The following is a 20,711-nucleotide window of genomic DNA, read 5'->3' on the forward strand; positions in this document are numbered from 1 at the left end:
ATCAAAGGGAGATACTTATCAGTTATTAACAAATTAAAATGAGATTTTTCTCTATCAATTTGTAATGTAAAAATATTTCTTTGTCATAGTATTTAAATCGAGGCTGCACTAGGTTCTTCGCTACTAAGGATACAGACAAACAGATTTTACAGAACCGCAAAAGTCCTGAGGTACAGTAAACTCATTTTTACTCTAAGTATTTTTTTAAAATGCTTGTTAAGTAATAATATGTTTACTCATTATTTTAGCCTAGTAGCTTGGTTTTGGTTTTAATATTATATTTACTGATTTTTAAAGAGCAAGGAATTATTAAAAAATGATTGCTGTAACAATGTAGCACTTATTTCAGTGTATGCACTTATGTACATTCATGTAATTAGGCCTTACCAGACTTTGTAAATTACTTGTTTTTTGTGAATTGCCTAAGATTATTTTTAATAACTCATTACTAAACTTATTCTACTACTTTATTAAATCATGGCTACATAAAACAGTAAAGGTGTAGAATATGTGCATATTGACTTTATTTGGTTGTCCACTCCTAACAATTTAATTACTTTTCTCAAAATATTTTTATGCATATCTGACATTAATGTCTAAAGAAGAAAATACAATGAAATAATGGTGTTAAATTATTAGAACTTCTCATAAAAAAGTCTTATATCATTATGTTTTGTAATGTTTTATAGGCACGTCAGTTAATCATTATGTCATCTTCTACACTTGGGGAAAAGGTTTTAATGAAATTTTCACTTTAAAGTGCTATTTTTAAAGCATACTGAACTTAGGAAATTAAATACTGTAGCCTTTTTGGTTTTAATGTGTAAGATACTTAAGTTCTATAATGATTTAGGGTTACATCCATTCAAAGAGTTTAAATTCAAAGGGTTACAAAATCCCTCAAAATTAAATTAAAATGTTCATTTCCATTGTTGCTGTTAATTTAGGGTGTGAAAATTTTATACTGAGTGCTTAATTGAACATATTCTTGTAGATGATTTTTGTAATTAAATTTTGAATATGCTGATATTTATGAGTTAAAATTTTTTGACTTGCTTGATAATGGCTATGGTTAAAAACGAAAAGAAGGGAGGGGGAACAAAATGTGCCTGACTCAAGTTGCAAATAATTGTGGTATCTGTGTAATTTAATTCATTTTGTATGTTCACTTACTTTCCAAAGCAGTAGAAGTGGAAGGGAGAAAAAAGAAATACTTGCTAATTGGAAAAAAATCAAGAGTTTTTTTTTAAAAAAGAATAGTTTATATACAAGTTAATTAGATTTAAAAGTGAGGGAGGGCTGTACAGAATCATAAGCCTCATTCTGGCCTCCTGAGCTATTTGAGTCCTGGGGCAAGATATAGATCAGTACAACTGGAGATGGCCCCAGATGGAGTGGGAGGCCTTGGTCTTTTTAAGCTAAGGTCATTCCCCAGTCTCACTTTTACTGAGGCAGTGCACATTCAGTGATTAAGGCTAGGTAAGAAATGAGTCAAAGAATGGCCTCATTTACTTAGTTTAAAAAAAAAAATCAATCTGGGAAGGGAAGATCCTCTGGGTTTCTGGCCAAAACAGAAACAATTGCTTTTTACATTCACTCTGAGTCATCAGGGCCCAAACAATGACTAACTGGGCTGGGCTGGGACCTATTGTTGACCAGTCCACGAGAGCCAGAAGGTTTTGGGTTTAAGGGAGGCTACATGTGGTCCTTTAGGCCCTCAAGTGTGGCCCTTTGACTGAATCCAAACTTGACAGAAAAAATCCATTATAAAGAGACTATAAATTAAAAGGTCCCACTTGAGTAGACCCACATGTGATGTGGCTCGAGGCCATGGGTTCCCCACACCTGGTTTAAAGCAAGAAATCTAGCCCTTAAATCCCAAAATATCTTTTGAGGTTTTAGTGAGCCTCTGGAAAGAGCACCAGCAGGTGAGGATATTGCCTCAATCAGACTGAGACCTGGGAAAGATCTTAGCTTAAAAAGTCCAATGTCTCCCTCTACATCTGGAGATGTCCAGTTGTCCTGATCCATCTTTTGCTGTGGGTCCCAGAAGGCTCAGGAGGAGAGACTTTGCACAGCCCTCCCTCACTAAATCCAATTAACTTGTAAGTTGTGGCATCACCTTCCTGATGTTAAGGTCCTCTTTGGAATAAAAAATGAAAGACAGGATGTTAGAAGACTTTTAAATCAGGAAAACAGGTTCAGTTCTTATGTGTAACATACACTAGCTATGTGACTGACCATGGTCAAATCACCAGACTTCATGCCCCACTCAATTCTCTAATACTTAACGGGACTTTCCATGAACTGGGAGTTCATACTGATGAAATTACAGGTCTGGACAAAAATTGTTTTTTAAAAAAAGTGATTTGTTTGAATAGGAAATCATACAGAGCATAATTGATTGTTATTAGTAATCTTTTATGCCCAAAGGGTCATATTTAGAACTTATCACTATTATATAGAAGTTGTTTTTCTTGAGATAATAGAAATTCAATTATTTCATTGCTGTGATCATTAGAAATCTTAGTTTTGTGAATGAAAGAAGTAAATGGGGTAGGAGCAGAAATAAGATGGTTTTCATTTTTTGAAGAGAAGTGAAAAATGTAGTATTTCTAGTTCTTTAGTGAACATTGTTTTTGTCTGTCTCCAATCATGTTGATATGTGTGATTACAAATATAGATGGATAATAGATTAACGTTTTAAAATTAATTTTTGTCTTTTCTTTATTATCAGGAAGATGAGGTGATCATTTTGAATAAATAGAAGATATAGTTTAATTCTCTTGGTGTTTCCTCAGTCTGTGTGAAGTGATTACTTTTTAGATGCATGCAGTGTTTTTAGTCTGCAATGGTGAAAATAGTGTTTTTGTTTATATTTAATTTCAAGAACTTTTATATATTAAGGCAAATACCATTTAATTTATAGCATTTCTCAGTTTACCTAAAAGACATAGTGATGTAATTTGTGCTTCCTATTAATTTTTCTGCATGAAGTTGTTACTGTTGCTTCTCTCTGAGTTAGTATGGTAGACTTGCATTGTAATATATGTATAGATGTTCCAGAAATCATGAAGAAAAATTATTTTTTTAGAAGGTACTCTTCAGGCCTTAGTTTCATGAGAGGCCAGACTAAAGAACCTCTTCTTTTTCTAAACCTATGATCATATGTATTAACCATATATATTTTTAAAAGTATAACTGTCAGGCCATTTACTATTTCCTGTGAAACTAGCTATTCACTGATGGCATCTTAGCACCAAACTAGTCTTTATACAGTGAGATTGGGTAACTTATCTACTTTTAGCTTCTGGAAAATTCCCAGACATAGTTATTCCATCTTCCAACATTCTACAACTTTCATGCTGTATGAACCTTCCATGATCTTTGAAGGCATTGTTTCCAGTTCTTTTCTATTTCTTACCTCATAGTACTGCTTTTAATCAATAAGCACATTTAGATACAAACTTTTCCAAAAAATCTTCCAGTAGATCCCTACAATAAGCTTTATGTCCTTATATACCACTTGAATAACAAGGTGAACAAAATGTTAGTCCTCAGAATGTTTCAGGGTTTGAGAAGCTTTATCAGTCCTTTACTTGCCTACTGGTGTCAGTGTTGACATCAGTGGTAGTGTATGTATAAAACCTAGAGGTAGAAGACTTGGTGCTAAAATTTTGATGCCACTTTATTTACAGTAGCCTGTTTTGGGGTTTTTCTTTTTACTTAATTTCTTTCAAGTCTGTACCCTTACGCTAATATATGTGCTTGCTGAATCACTTAATATTCTTGTTTTTTACTTCCTCCTTGTCCTGTTTCCCAATATTACAATGCTTTTAGTTAAAAATTATAAATTAATTGGAAAACATTTTACTGAATTAAATTTTTAAAAAATCTTGGAAACTTGGGGTAGCTAGGTGGCTAAGTGAATAGAGCACCAGTCCTGGAGTTAGGAGGACCTGACTTCAAATCTGGCCTCAGACACTTGAAACTTAATAGCTGTGTGACCTTGGGCAAGTCACTTAACCCCGTTTGCCTTGCCTCCTCCTTCCAAAAAAGCAAAACAAAATCTTGGTAATTTAAAAATATTTAATTTTGCATGTGTTTGCATTGCATTGCTTTATTTTAAACCACTGTTATAATTGACCATAATTTTAAAAATTTCAAAGTGAAATAATTGTTGTCCTTTTTTTTGGTAGTACCTTAAAGCAGGTTCCTTGAAAGATCCTCTTTTAGATGACCATGGTGATTTCAATAGGATGTGCACAGCCATGAAAAAGATTGGTTTGGGTGATGAAGAGAAACTCGATCTTTTCAGGGTCGTAGCTGGTGTCCTGCATCTTGGAAATATTGATTTTGAGGAAACTGGCAGCACCTCAGGTGGTTATTAACTCTCATGATTTTTATTGCATGCTTTAAGTTATAAAACAAATACTGTTGCATAAGCTGTTTTTAAGTCTAATACTATATTAATGAAAATTTTAGTTGCTATGCAGTGAAAACAAGACTGATAGAACAGTGAAACTAGGAGTTCTAATTCATCCTAAAAAGCATTAGTGTATAGAATTGATAAGACAAACATACACAATTTATAGGCTTAATGTCTCAAAATTATTTGTGATATTTTGGCACCTACAATCAAAACTTCATGGTATTTTTCAGATGTATATAGATGTTTGTAATACTCCTTTTATTAGTGAATTGAAAAGTATAAGAAGAGTGATGATAAGATGCCCAACACGATGCTTGGGTAAAACTCGGGTCATGTAGCTGTGAAGTGTCGATGATCCTCTCTGATAGTTTCTTGGTGGTGTGTATGGGAGAATTATGTACAAGACTTTCAAAGTCAGTGTTCATCCAGTCTTTATTACATTTGGTTGCCATACTTTTATGTATTTCAATAGGTGAATTTCTTTATCTGATTTCTGTTTTTTCTCTTCCATTATCATTATTGGTTCTGTTCTTTTTGGATAAGATTCTCTTCCTTAGCCATATTGCAGTCAAAAGTTCAATTCTATGAAGTCTCAATGAGAACTAAAAGGTTAAATTTGCTTCCTAATGTATGGATTCATTCACTGCATGACCTATATAGTATCTTACTGTACCCTAGTTCTTCTCCTTATGCTATGGGATTTCAACATGTTTATATATGTTCCCTTAGATGAATGAATATATCAGAAAGCTTATATTAAATGCCCATTTTGTGCAGAGCTCTGTGAGAAACTCTAAGACTATAGATAGGAAATATACAGTCTCTACTCTAAAGGAGTTCACAGTTAGAAAAAATACAATCCCTACTCTAAAGGAGTTCACATTTTTATAAGGGGAGACAGTAAGTAAAGGGAGTTTCAGTTGCACATCAGATAGGAAGGCTCAGTGGTTCTATGGGTGCAGCATCACAGCAGATGATACTACATCTTCATTGTTAAATAATAGCTATTTTTGAACCATTTGACTATGTCTAAGACTTCGGTGGTGAGAACTTTTCTTTTCAGATCTTTCATAGCTGTGGCTGCTGAGGAAGTAGAGCACTTGGAAAGACACTTACTAGATTTCATTTCCACAAGGGCTGTTCCTTTGGGTAATATCTTTAGCTGCTAGGCTAGAGGCAGGGCTGGATAGTTTGGGGAAGTCTCATTATTCCCAGAGTTCTCGAGCTTACTTCTCCATTGGTAGCAGTTGGTCAGCATTTAGTGTTAGGTTGTGAGTCTCTTTCTCTGTGCAGGCTGCTCCCCTAACAGGTGCTTTAATGGGAATGTGCTTTAATGGGAGCATGGGGTTTGTCCTTACCGTAGGTACTTGTGTAGAAGTCCTAGTAATCTGCCTTCTCCTAGTGTCTAATAAAGGAAAATGGAAACCACTTTTCATGACCTGCCATGCCTTAAACAATGCCATAGGAGATTGGGTTCTTTGGGGAAACCAATATTAACTGCCTAGGGATACTGGAAGGACAATAGACTTGTGTGAGAAAGAGTCATTTTATCTGTGACTGTTCATTATACTTCTCAGAGGGAAGGAGATTTTCATCATTGAGATGCCTAAAATTTTCACTCACCAGAGATGGTTTGCTAAAGGTCTTGGGTCATATGACACAGGGAGGAAATTTAATAAACTGGAAACTGGCTGGTTACCAGCTTGTGCTTATGATTCTTGGATATCTAATCCTGAAGCTGCATCAGAATAGTCTGAGTGAGACTTCTCGAGGGGAGCCTGTGTGCAGTGTTGATATCTAAGTAAATGTAATTACTTGGGATGTAGGATCATGGATTTAGAACTGAAGGGACCTATTAGGCCAACCTCTTCTTTTTACAATAGAGAAACTGAAACCCTGAGATATTAAAGGACTTTTAGAAGGTTGTGAAGTAGTAATAGAAATCAGTTACTCCCTCTTTACTGAATGTTTCTCTGCTGTCTACATATATGCCCATGTTTCTCTCATTCTCAAAAAATTCACACATGATCTATCCATCCCCACTAGCTGTTGTCCCATAACCTCCTCCCTTTTGTGGCTAACTCCTTGAGAAGGCCATCTAGCTATTTCCATTTCCTTTCCTCTCCTTAACTAGTTGCAGTCTGGCTTCTGATCTCACCATTCAACCAAGACTGTTCCCTACAAAGTTACTAATGATCTCTTATATTGACAATCTTTATGATCTTTTCTTCTTATTCTTCTTGTTTTCTCTGCAACCTTTGACACTGTGGATCACCCTCTTCTTGATACTTTCTTGTTTGTAGGTTATCTTGGTCCTGCTCTCTCCTAGTTTTCCTCCTCTCTATCTGAACATTTCTTCTCTGTCTTCTGTGCTGGATCTTCTTTAATGTCATGCCTGCTGATAATAAGTGTCTCTTAAGGCTCCGTTCTTCTTCTTTATGCTATTTTCCTTAGTGAGCACATCAGCTCCCATGGTTTCAATGGTAATCCCTGTAGATGACTCTTAGATTTACTTGTACAGCTCTAAACTTCTCCACTGACTTCCGGTTGTGTATTTCTAACTGCTTTTTAGACATCTTTAATTGGATGTCCTGTATACATCTTAAATTCACCATTCAGAAACTGCCTTCATTATCTTTCCTCCCAAACCCCTCTCATCTCTCCCACTGCTTCTTGACTTCCTTATTAGTGTTTAGGATACTGCTGTCTTCCCAGGCACTCAGGCTTGAAGCCTAGATATTAGGGGCAGGACTAAGACTAGTACCCTATTTGTTCAGTTGGGATGTTGGGATGAAATGAGGCACTCTCAGGTCCTTGAATAGTTAACAGAAAGGTTTGCTTTGCTTCAGCCTGGCAGTGATATGCACCAAATTCACAATGTCACATAGTTTTTGTAATTGAGAAGTTTTCATTCTTCCTTCCTTCTCCATCTCACCTACCCTGGGCAGCGTATGGTGACTTGTATGGTCCTCAGATATCCACCAAAAATCACAGGGGCCCTGACTCCATTTGGGTGGGGCTTTTTATGTCCATATGTAACCAAGAAGCTGCATCAAGGAAGGCAAGGGCCAATCAGGTCTGTGGGAGTGCTTTGCTGTCTTTTAGAGAGAACATCTTTGCTTTGTGGCAGGGAAACCTGTTCCTATCATGTGAGGTATTATCAGTTCCCCTTTCTCATCCCTCATATCAAATCTGCCTTCAGAACGTGTCTTACATGTTCCTTTTCTGCCTCTACCAGCAGTATGATGTAGACCCCTATGACCTCATGTATACTGCAGTAGCTTTCTGGTTAGTCTCTTTGCCTTAAGTATCACCTCATTTTGTTCCATCCTCCATTTGGTTGCTAAAGTGATCTTCCTAAAGCAGTTTCAGTAGGTTGAACTTGTATTATATTTTATACATTTAAAGAAATTATTCTGAGAAGAGGCCCGTAAGCTTCATCAGACTGCCAGAGTTCCATGACACAAAAAACAATCCTGATCTAGAACATCAAGGGCAATAGTGGGGAAAAACCCTCAGGAATGAAGGGGGAATAGCACTTCCAGACCTCATATTATAAAGCACTAAATATCAAAAGTATTTGGAACTGGTTAAAAAATTAGTGGAACAGACTAGGCAAGGAAGAGTCAGAAATAATTAGACTTAATAACTCAGTGTTTGGTAAACCATAAACCATATGCTACCTGGATATGGACTTTGTATTTGATGGGAATTACTAGGAAAATTGGAAAGCATTTAGGTGTAAATTAAATTTAGATCCAATTAAATTTAGATAATGTATAATGTTCATTTCATGAAACTGGAAAGCTGTCACATGAAGAAAATTACCCAATGAGAAGAGAATTTGTTAATTGGGAAACCCCTCTAATAGTATAGATCAGAAACTTCTGTGTAATTTATTGTCATCACCTGAGATATTTAGAAGCTAACCAACTTTATGGTGGTCACACATTTGTGTGTCACAGGTAGACTGTTTCTTGTATTCAGGGACTGTTTCATTTGACCTTTACTTGGTACAGTGCCGTTGCACACTATAGGTGCTTAAAGATACTTTGGTTGATTTTGTTAGCTTTGTAATTTTGTTGATGGACCTTTGGATGGGTACCACCATTTCAGAAAGGAATTTGGAATTATATACAGAAGGTATGAAACAGTCCATGCTCTTTGACCTAGATATACCACTGTTAAGCCTTTAGCCAAATTTTTCAGAGGGTCTGGTTTGACAACTATAATTAAAGTAACCTTAGAGAAATGACTCCTAAATTTTATCATTCACTAAAAATTAATCAGGACTTTAAAAATGTGATATGTTTAATTAGGTGGTTGTAACCTGAAGAACAAATCTACTCAGTCTTTGGAATGTTGTGCTGAGTTGCTGGGTTTGGATCAAGAGGATCTTCGAGTGAGTTTAACTACAAGAGTCATGCTTACAACAGCAGGGGGCACCAAAGGAACAGTTATAAAGTAAGTTATTAAACCAGTACAAATATGCCAAAAAGTTTTTAGTGTAATATTTTCTCCCTGCAAATGTCTTGCTTTTTATAAATGGCTACTTTAATTTTTTATTTTATAATTCTTCCAAAACTGTGACAGAGAATTCTTATGCTTTTTTGTTTGTTTGTTTCTCAACTACATGGTGACTTTCATGTTCCTTGAAGTCATTTAAAGTTTCAAAAAAATATAGTTGAGTGGAACTGGTGTAGTCTTCCAAGAACCAAGGGTCACCTTTCTAAGACACAAAAGAAGGAATTTAGTATAATAGTTCATATCTTAAAGTGAATAAATAGAATAAGAAAGCTGTTGGAGATATCATACCAAGTTCTGGTTCAAAATAAACACATAGCTTACATTTTTTAATGTAAATAGTGTCAGATGGCTACAGTGGAAATTTTTCTTAAGTTGGCCTATAAAGATGTGAACAAATTAAAAACATATACAAGATTGTAGGAGGTGTGTGTATGTGTTTATAGAGAATTGGTTGTTTTTCAGCATTTATGAAACTGCCATTTATATCTAATATAACTTTGGCTAATTATGGCACACACTATTTTATACCCAAATCACAAAAGACAAACCTGGCTAAGACATTTGTTTTAAAAGCAAAAATAGGTCCACTTCTAGGTTATGTCTTGGAGTCAGTATATATTCAGTTCAGTCTCCTAGGAGTAGATGAAATGGAATTAAGAAGAGAGGACAGAGAGGAGAAGAGGGCAAATGTCAGGACCTTGATTAATGTATATGTAGAGGAAATGGAAGAAGGAAACCTACCCAAAGGAGGGAGAAAGTAGCAGTTAGAGATATTCAGGAAAACTGAGAAAGTAGTGTCATAGAAATGAAGAAAGCACAGAGTGTTCTGAAGAAAGATGTTATCTACAGAGTCAAATACTACAGATAAGTCAAGGAGAATGAGGTCCTAGAAAGGCTGATCAAAATTAGGAAGAGCATTGGCTTTGGAATCAGAAGACCTAGATTCAAGTTCTGCCTCTGTTACTTATTACCTTTGGGATCCTTGGGCAAGTACAATATTAAGCATGCATTAAGCACTGAGGATACAAATAAGGAAATGAAAGACAGTCCCTGCCCTGAAGGAGTTTATAGTCTAATGGGGGAAGACATATAAAAGGAAAGCTGAAATGGGAGAGAATAGGAGAGTTGGGAGGAGTTTTTGTTTTTTTGGGTTTTTTTGCTCTTGCTCTATCCTCTAGTCCTCCAATCACAGGGGCAGTGGCAACTTAGGGTACTGACAAGCGGTGAGTACCAAAGCTGAAGCAATCTTCATGACTATTTTCTTGGTGATAAGCTTATCTTTATAAGGGGATGTGAAGAAGATGATGATGGTGAGTCAAAACCAAGAAATTCCTCTGGAGGGAAATGAAGTCACTTAATTTCCCTGTGCCTCAGTGTTTTCATTTGTAAAATTGTACTAGATAGCCTCTGAATCCCTTACAGCTCTTAATCTTTGGTCTGTGATAATTGATGACTTTATAGAGGTTTTATTATAATATTTGGAGAGGGAAGTTAAATTGCAAGGGATTGAGGAATAAATAGTTGGTAAAGAAATGGAGATAGCTAGTGTAAATTTCTTTTCCACAAATTTTTGAATGAGGAGAAAAAGAGATAAGAATAAAAAATGAAGATAGAACCAAGGACATGGATGAAGGGGTTCAGTTTGGCAAGGAAAATGGAACACCCCTTCCTCTGAGATTAGAATAAAGTGAGTTATGTAGGGGAAGATAAAGTGAAATTATTCAAAGGGTAGCAGAAGAGAATTGAGGTACATCAGATAACTTTAATCTCACAAATGGAACTAGGATGGGGTGACTGGAGCTTTGTCCAAGGGGAGGAAAGGTATACTTTCTTCCTTCTGAGCAATATTTTGCCTACTCAGGCTGCCGGGGTCTTCTGGCCTACTGGACTGATTATGATATGCTGACTGGCCTGGGAACCTGTGCTCTATGGGATGTCTAGAATCAGTGTGAAATCAGTGATTCAGAGAGGATCAGGCAAGGGAATCAGTGACATATTGCCTATCCCCTTCTCATAGTAAACTCATCCATAGCTCTTTTCCCATTCCCTATCCTTTCACTTTAGTACTTTCTATTGTTAACATAATCCCCTTTGCCCTAAATCTCTTCCTCTCACTTTTCTTCCATCTTTTTTCATGTTCATGAAATTAGTCCTCCTGAAGACATCTCTTGGCACCCTCTCTGACACAGGGCAAAGAGGAAGAATTATCATAGTCCTTGATCCCACTGCTACTTTCAGATATTTCCTCTTCCACCATCACTTAATAGTTACATTTCTTCCTTTAAAGATGACCCTAGTCAGTTCATTTCTTTGGGGCTGTTATCTGTAGACTTCCATGTGACTATTCTCTCACTAAGTACAGCCTATGGGTCATAGCCATTTTCTCTACCCCAACTCTTACCTCCTTTGAACACACTGGCTTCCCAATTTCTCAATTTACTTATATTCTTTAATTTTAGCTAGATCTCATCTAGTCTACCTCATTTATGAGTAGCAGCAGTTATACTTTAAGCCTTCCCCACGATATTCAAGTAAACTTGGCTAATTGTGATATTCACCCTTAGTTTCCTCATCTATAAAATGGAGTTAGTCTAGATTATTGTTGAGGTCTCTTGCATACCTAAAATGAATGATTTTATGGGTAGATTAGAGTGGAAATTGTTGGGAAGAGTGCTTCTTTCTTTTGATTTTATTATGTAAAAGCAAATTAATTCTTGTTAACTTTAAGATCCAATAACTTTTTTTTTCAAGTTATAAATATTTATTATTCACTTACTATGCACAAAGCACCGTGTTAAGCATTAGGGATGTGTTTTTTTTAAATTTATTTAAGTTTTCAGCATTCGTTTCCATAAAATTTTGAGTTCCAAATTTTCTCCCCATCTCTCCCCTCCCCCCACCCCAAAACACCAAGCATTCTAATTACCTCTACCACCAGTCTGCCCTCCCTTCTAACATCCCTCTCTTCCCTTATCCCCATCTTCTTTTTTGTCCTGTAGGGCAAGATAAATTTCTATACCCCATTACCTGTATTTCTTATTTCCCAGTTGTATGCAACAACAATACTCAACAGTTGTTCCTAAAACTTTGAGTTCCAACTTCTTTTCCTTCTTCCCTCCCTTCCCATCCCCACTGAGAAGGCAAGCAATTCAGTATATATATATGTAATTTTGCAAATGACTTCCATAATAGTCATATTTTGTTAAGACTGACTGTATTTCCCTCTATCCTATCCTGCCCCCCATTTCTTTTGTTCTCTCTTTTGACCTTGTCCCTCCCCAAGAGTGTTGACTTTTAATTGCTCCCTCCTCCTATTGCCCTCCCTTCCATCATCCCCCGACCCTGCTTATCCCTTTCTCCCCCACTTTCCTGTATTGTAAGATAGGTTTTCATATCAAAATGAGTGTGCATTTTATTCCTTCCTTGAGGCAAATGTGATGAGAGTAAGCTTCACGTTTTTCCTTTCACCTCCCCCCTTTTTCCCTCCATTGAAAAGTCTTCTTCTTGCCTTTTTTATGAGAGATAATTTGCCCCATTCCATTTCTCCTTTTCTCCTCCCAATACATTCCTCTCTCACTCCTTAAATTTTATTTCTTTAGATATGATCCCTTACTATTCAACTCATCCTGTGCTTGCTTGGTCGCTCTCTCTCTCTCTCTCTCTCTCTCTCTCTCTCTGTCTCAACAGTTACAAATACTGTATTTTCATGTAGGAATGTAAACAGTTCAACTTTAGTAAATTCCTTATGATTTCTCTTTTCTGTTTACCTTTTCATACTTCTCTTGATTCTTGTGTTTGAAAGTCAGATTTTCTTTTCAGCTCTGATCTTTTCATCATGAATGCTTGAAAGTCCTCTATTTCATTGAAAGACCATTTTTTCCCCTGAAGTATTATACTCAGTTTTGCTGGGTAGGTGATTCTTGGTTTTAGTCCTAGTTCCTTTGACTTCTGGAATATAATATTCCGCTCCCTTCAATCCTTTAATGTAGAAGCTGCTAGATCTTGTGTTATCCTGATTGTATTTCTACAATACTCAAATTGTTTCTTTTTAGCTGCTTGCAATATTTTCTCCTTGAGCTGGGAACTCTGGAATTTGGCTACAATGTTCTTAGGAGTTTCTCTTTTTGGATCTCTATCAGGAGGTGATCGGTGGATTCTTTCAATATTTATTTTACCCTCTGATTCTAGAATATCAGGGCAGTTTTCCTTGATAATTTCATGAAAGATGATGTCTAGGCTCTTTTTTTGGTCATGGCTTTCAGGTAGTCCCATAATTTTAAATTGTCTCTCCTGAATCTATTTTTGAGGTCAGTTGTTTTTCCATTGAGATATTTCACATTATCTTCCATTTTTTCATTCTTTTGGTTTTGTTTTGTGATTTCTTAGTTTCTCATAAAGTCATTAGCCTCCATCTGTTCCATTCTAATTTTGAAAGAACTATTTTCTTCAGTGAGCTTTTGAACCTCCTTTTCCATTTGGCCAATTCTGCTTTTTAAAGCATTCTTCTCCTCATTGGCTTTTTGAACTTCTTTTGCCAATTGAGTTAGCCTATTTTTCAAGGTGTTATTATCTTCAGCATTTTTTTGGGTCTCCTTTAGCAAGTTCTTGACTTGCTTTTCATGATTTTCTTGCATCTCTTTCATTTTTCTTCCCAATTTTTCCTCCACCTCTCTTACTTGATTTTCAAAATGCTTTTTGAGCTCTTCCATAGGCTGAGACCATTGAATATTTATTTTGGATATTTGGGATACAGAAGCCTTGACTTTTATGTCTTTCCCTGATAGTAAGCTTTGTTCTTCTTCATCTGAAAGGATGGGAGAAGATATCTGTTCACCAAGAAAGTAACCTTCTGTAGTCTTATTTTTTTCCCTTTTTTGGGCATTTTCCCAACCAGTTACTTGACTTTATCAGGAATAGGGTATACTCTGGGGATCTCTAAGATCTCAGTTCCTCCAAGGTGGCACAATCAAGCGTGTACACTGGTCTGGGAGCAATCAGAAACTTTTGTGCCCAGAATCTGCAAGTAGTAGAGTTTCCTCTCCACAACCACCTTGCTTCCAGTTCTGGCAAGCCAGCACTGGGGGCTGAGATTTAGATCAGCTGCTCAATTCCCCCATGGGCTTTAGGCAGGGGCAATGCTGCCATTCAGTGTGAGATCAAGATCAGCTGCTCAATTTCCCCAGGAGCTTTAGGTGGGGGCAGGGCCGCCACACAGGGCTTTACAATGAGGCCTTCAACAATGGATGCAGGTTGCTGCCTGCCTTGGGAGCCCCTGCCCAGTGCTTTCTCTGCTGCTGCCATCTGAGGCCATAGCTATGGGGACACCCTGCTCCCTTTTTGGCCAACTGTAAAACCCTTTCACTGACCTTTGGTGCCTGTGGGTTGAGGGATTTGCACTGCTGCTGGAGATTCTCTCCCCAAAACCTGCTCAGTCCTGTTCTTCCCGGTGCTATGAGGCCAAGGCTGGGCTGGGCTCTGCTCTGTATCTGGTACAACAGACCTTTCCCGTTGGCCTTTCAGGTCTTCCTGGGCTAGAAATCTCCTCCACTCTGTTGTTCTGTGGCTTCTGCTGCTCTAGAATTTGTTGAGAGTCTTTCTTTACAGGTATTTTATGGGCTGTGGGGGAAGAGCTAGTGTATGTATGTCTTTCTACTCTGCCATCTTGGCTGCGCCCCCCTCCCAATAACTTTTTTAGATGAATCTTTAAGAAATTAAAATAGTTCAGTTATTAATTTTATACCCTTTCCTCTATTCTATTATTTCCTGGAACTTATGGAGGCCTGGCTCCTTTGGATGACCCTGTATCCCTTTACCCATTATGAGTGCAGTGAAGGGGAGTTGGAACACTCTTGTTTCCCATTGCTACTTCCAGATTGTTTTTCTCCTTTTATTATTTAGCCTCTTCTCCTTTGAGGGTAATGCAATCCAGATTTATCATGTAATCCGGATCCTGGTCACTGTTATCTACTGGCCTCTGTGATATTCTCCTTTCTTTCTTGATGAATTGAATCCCAGGCTCATAGCCTTCCTTTCTGCCACCATTCTGACCTCTCATTTCCCTGCTTTACTCAAGGATGGTTGTGTCCTTGATCTTATCATGTCTGCATTTGAGAAATCTGAAGTTCCTATATCTGATCATCATATTTTGTCTTTTAGATTCTCCTTGTTCTTTTTTCCTCTTAAACCTACTTTTCATTCTCATCATGATTTCCAGGACCTTAATCCTTCAGTACTGTACAGGGCCATCTCCTCTGCTCTGTTTACACTCTCCTCCTTTCCCAATCTCTGTCTCTTGGTGAACTAGTTAAACAATATTCTTTAGTATTGAATCACTTATTCCTTTGTCATCAATCTTACCATGACAGAACTGCTCTCCATGGATTATTCCTACTAGCTATCTTCTTTGATCCTACTCACATGTTAGTAAATGGAAATGTAGGATATCGTGAAATAATGATGACTGTGGCCACTACAAATTCATGCTATTTGATTTCAGCTGGGTCCGCACTGCAGCAAGCTAGTCCTTTTTTTTTCCCTCCCTAATTTATTCATCATCTCACCACAGTATCTATTCCAAAGCTTTTCATCTTTCCTTAAGCTTTTCATGTGATCTCTTCCCTTTACCTTCTCAGCTGAGGACCATGCCTAATACTTAACAGAAAAATAAATTGAGGCCATTTGTTGAGAACTTCTTTTCATACTATACCCTTCTGACATCAACACCTACTATTTCTTCCTTCATTCTGGTCTTTGATGAAGAGGCAGCTCTTGTGCTTTTCAAGACCCAGCTATATACATATCCTCAATCTCACTCTTTCCCATCTTCTCTAGTACATTGCCTTAACTCTTATGTCTAATCCCTCTTTCATCTTCAATCTATCCCTATCTACTCATTTGTTTTCTGCTTTCTATACACAGGTTCAGGCCTCTCTTCAAAAAAAATCCTTTACTAGATCCTCCCCTGAACGCTAATTATCATCCTTAATAACTTGCTTCCTCTTTTCACCTTAATTTGAGAAAGCGATTGAGACTCAACCCTTCCACTTCCTCTTAGTATGTCCAAAACACAAGTTATTATCTTTTCTCCAAAACCCTGCCTTCTAACAAACTCTCCTATTACTCTTGAAGGTACTATCATATTCCAGTCACCCAGACTTGCCACCTTGATTCCATTCTTAACTCCTTTCTTGCACTCTACATATGCAATCTCTTGCCAAGTCTTGTGGTTTTTATCCTCACAAACTATCCTCTTCTCTCCACTTTTCCCCCTTTCCTGCCCCATGATGATTTATTGTGATAGTTGTTTGGTTGGTCCTTTTTCTTGAAATCTCTCTTCACTCTGTCTACTTAGCTGCTAGCATGCTCTTTCTAAAATACAGGTCTGAATCTATATCATACTCCTGTTCATTAAATTTCAGTGGCTCCATATTAATCCTCAGACTCAAATATAAAATCCTCTCTTTGACATTTAAAGTTCTTCACAACCTGGCCTTTTCCTATCTTTCTTATATTTTATTTCACTTTATGTATTTTATGATCCACCAAAATCTGTCCTATTGTTTCTCACTCTATTTTAAATCATCTGGGTTCCTATTTCATCACTTGATAGAAACTGTTCTCTCTCAAGTTATCAGTGATGTCTTTAATTGCCAAATCTATAATGTCTTTTTCTAAGTCTTCATACTTCTTGACTCAGTAGCATTTGTTAGTTTTGATTGCCTTCTCCCCTTGGATACTCTCTGTTCTCTGGAGTTTTCATGACTACTCTGTCCTGTTTTTTTCCCCACCCATGTGACTAGCTCCTTCTCAGTTTTCTGTGCTAGATCTTCATCTGTGTTTCCATGAGAACCTCCCAGACTCTGTTCTAAGCCCTCTGTTATTTTCATACTATACTCTCTCAGTTAGTGATCTCATTCATCTGCTTCTGTGGGATCATTTATCATTTGGATTGTTGTAAGGATCAAATGAGATGATGAATGTAAATTACTTTGCAAACCTTAAAGTATTATATAGAGTGATGATTCCCAGATTGAGTTATCCAACTTTAGTCTTCCTCCTCAACTGCAGTCCTGAATTACCAATTGCGTATTACACGTTGCAGATTCTATGACCTATAGGCTCCTCAAACACAGCCTGTCTAAAACAGAACTCATTGCTTTCTCTCCCAAACCTATTCCTCTTTTGAACTTCCCTCCTGCCACCGAATGCATCATTCTTCTTCTGGTCATATAGTTTCACATTCATGATACCTTTTGGGTCCTTATTCCCATATATCCAGTTGTTTTTCCCATCTTACAATTTCTTTCTCTATGACATACCTTGTATGTCTTCTTTCCAGTCACACAGCCAAAATCCTAATTCAGGCTCTCATCATTTCTTGCCTGGAATATTTCAGTAGCTTTCTAATTCATCTTCCTGCCCAAAGTTTCTCGTTACTCTAATCTATTTTTCACATGGCCACCAAAATGAATTTCTTAAACTGCAGGTCTGACAAGGCTACTTCTACATTCGTTAACTACACTGACACTTCATTACCTCAAGGATTAAGTACAAACTACTCTGTTTCACATTCAGAACTCTTCAACCTGGCCCCTTCCTAGCTTTCTTGTTGTCTTTTATACATTACTTCCCTGCGCACACTCTCCAGTCAGGCATACTCTTCTTGCTTTATCTCCTCTTCCATGTGCCTTTTCCTCATCTCTTTCTCTTGATGTCTTTGGCTTCCGTTAAAATTTGGCTCAGAAACCATGTCCTGCCAAATGTCTTTTCTGGTTCTTCCTGCTGTAGTGTTCTGCTTGCTGTATTATTTCTCCATCTCTTTATATACTCTGTGATTGTTAGTACAAAAGCAAGTCTTTTTTTTTTTTGCAAATAACAGTTAAGTATAGCAATGTTAGAAGGTCATGTGTCCCATAAAATGATATTTCTTGTTCTCTTTGAGAGTAATAAAAAACACTCTGAATTTTTTGTCTCTCCCATGGAATATCTCTTAAGTGAGGTGTACATTTTGCTGCAGCATTGCTCTTCTGATTTTTTAGAGTGAGAATATTAAAATTGATACAATTCACTTTCTCCACTAGTATGACAACAATAAGTATATGCTTATTTATATATGTGTTGTCTTCCCTGTAACAATGAAATCTCTTTTGAGGGCAAAGGCTATTGCATTTTTATTTTTCTGTCTTCATCGTTTAGTACACTTCTTGCTACACAGTAAACATTTAATAAATGCTTATTGATGAAGTGATTACTTAAAAAGCTCACATTTATAGTAACAACAGCCAAGGTGAGGTTTTAAGATGTTTAAAAAGTGTAATTCTTACCACCCTCTTCCCCCTTTTCTGCTATTCTGTTCCTGCCACTAAAGAAATGGAAGGGGGGCTGCTTAGGACTGAGGGCCATTTTATATTTGTCTTTGTTTCATGGCTTACCCTGGCTAAGGGATGCATCACCAGATGGTCAGCCTACCTTATTTAGTGCTTTACTTTCCTTTGATAGTGCTAGAGTGGTTCTTGGAAAGCAGAGTAGGTCTGTTGCTAGGTGCCATACTTGAAACTTTTCTGGTAGGATAGAACATGCCAGAGCATGTACTTTGTTGACCCAACTCTTGAGAATCCAGTGTTACCTCAGCTCCCCACTGAGACATTGAAATGAGACCTTGTAGCTCTGTATGAGGGAGCTCTACAAAAATATAAGTCTTACGTATTGATGCAGGTACATTTAAGTGACTTTATTGACTTAACTGTACATTAATGGACATATCCCAGTGCTGTGATATTGTATGCCTCAAATTATTTTTAGGAAATGTTTGAATATTTTTGTATTGGTTTTGTAGGGTACCCCTGAAGGTGGAGCAAGCTAACAATGCACGTGATGCTTTGGCAAAAACTGTCTATAGTCATCTTTTTGATCATGTGGTGAACAGAGTAAATCAGTGTTTTCCTTTTGAAACATCATCATTTTTTATTGGAGTGCTAGATATCGCTGGTTTTGGTAAGTTTGATGTATTTTTATATTTTCTTAAGGTTCACACACCTTTTCTGACATTCTGACTTATATACCTTAGAGGTTAAGTTCTCCTATTCATTGAAGAATACTCCTGAGTGATTCTTGGAATCAATAGAAGATCAGCTGGGGGAATCAGCACTGAAGTTAATCCCACCATCTCTTCTTCCCACTAGTCACACCAGTAAACTTGACCCTATCTTTCTGCAGCTCTCTGCTACCCTTCCCTTTACCTGTGCTCTCTGAGAACCATCCTCCCTTGTGGTGGAGGGAGAAAATGTGGGATTTAGTCAGAGGCCCTGAGCTTAAATCCATATTTTGCCATTGATGCTAACCAGTGTGACTTTACTTCTTTGGTTCTCAAGGGTTCCAATTAGAAACTTTTCAAGGTCCTTTCTAGCCCTGCATTTATGGCCCTATAAACTTTGATATCTTACTTTCAACTTCTTCTTATGACCTGGTATTCATAGTAGGCACTTAATAAACGTTTATTGTCTATGTTGTTTGAAGACATTCTGGTACTGAATATGTGCTCTCTTCTTATTGTATTGAGTCAATCAGAATGAGCCAATCAACATTTATTAAGCCTACTCCGTTCCAGATACTGTGCTAGGTGCTGGTTAAGAAAAGAATGGCATAAGACAATTGCTCTATGGCATGATGATGTCCTGTGGCCGAGCTAAGGAGGTTAGAGTTTCAGAATTGGTTTCATCATGCAGAATGTGGAATTCTTGGAGATCATGATGTCCAGGAAAGCAGCCAGCTGGGAAATGATGAGCTCAATTCCTGAGACACCCTCCATAAATAGTGGAGGATGTGGGAGGAGCTCCTGGATGTCTACCCCCTACTTTCTACAGTCAGAGGGAGGGAGGAGCCCCATATATAAGAGCACAGAAGCAGGTGAACCAATTTGAGGCTTTTGCAATAGTCCAGGAGGTGAAGAGGACTAGAAATCAGCTATTCACTGTGTGAGTGGAGAGAAGGGGGCAGATGTGAGATGTATGTAGGTATAGATATAGACTCAAGAGAGGGAGGAATCATTGTTATGGGAGTGGTATTCTGCATTAAAGTACCATAATACTAATTGTAGTTGAATACATTTTGTTCTGTTTTATTGTGTGGTACATGACACTGCTCCTAGGCAGTAGTTGATAGTCAAACATGTATTAAGTGTCTTCTGTGTACCATATAAGTACTGTGCTAAGTACTGGAGATACAAAGAAAAACAAAAGACAGTCCTTGCAATTAAGGGGCTCACAATCTAATGGGGGAAGACAACATATAAAATGAAACTGACAAGCTAGGAGGAGGATTAAAAGGAGAGGGTATTCTAGGGGCATAATGAAGTCCAGAAGGGAGGGGAATGAAAAGATGACTGCTCTGTGTATCTCCTTAAGTGAAAGATCTAGGAGAAGTTCTGCACTATCCATCTTGTACCCTCTCCAGGGAGAGGGAGAGAGTTGGCACCAGGGGCAGGGACCTGAGATGAGAGTTTCAGTGTTGATGTGATCTTGCCAGGGTAATGAGATTCTGATGAAGTTCAGAGGAGTGCAGCCAGGTGGGGAATAGTGCAGCTCACCAGTTATATTTGGCTTTTGTGTCATTCTGTGAAAAATAATTTTTTTCCCCCAGTCCTGTGCTCAATAAAGCCTTTATACAATACAGCTGTTTTTAAAGGATGTCTATTTCAGAAATTTAATGTAGCACATCTTTTTCTAACCAGTTCATATTTAATAGAATTAAAATT

At 37.4% G+C, this 20,711-nt stretch overlaps 1 protein-coding gene across 4 annotated transcripts in view; it reads left to right on the plus strand.

Annotated features, from left to right (window-relative positions):
• Positions 1–20,711, plus strand: part of MYO6 (myosin VI) — a 226,644-nt gene that overhangs the window by 137,531 nt on the left and 68,402 nt on the right. For all 4 annotated transcript variants that reach the window (XM_072642643.1, XM_072642644.1, XM_072642645.1 and 1 more), the window contains exons 11-14: positions 90–170; positions 4,200–4,380; positions 8,752–8,896; positions 18,795–18,952. In XM_072642643.1, coding sequence (XP_072498744.1) covers positions 90–170; positions 4,200–4,380; positions 8,752–8,896; positions 18,795–18,952 — 565 coding nt within the window. The remainder of the gene's footprint in view (positions 1–89; positions 171–4,199; positions 4,381–8,751; positions 8,897–18,794; positions 18,953–20,711) is intronic.

The sequence above is a fragment of the Notamacropus eugenii genome, chromosome 2, assembly GCF_028372415.1.
Source record: "Notamacropus eugenii isolate mMacEug1 chromosome 2, mMacEug1.pri_v2, whole genome shotgun sequence".
Lineage (NCBI taxonomy): Eukaryota > Metazoa > Chordata > Mammalia > Diprotodontia > Macropodidae > Notamacropus > Notamacropus eugenii.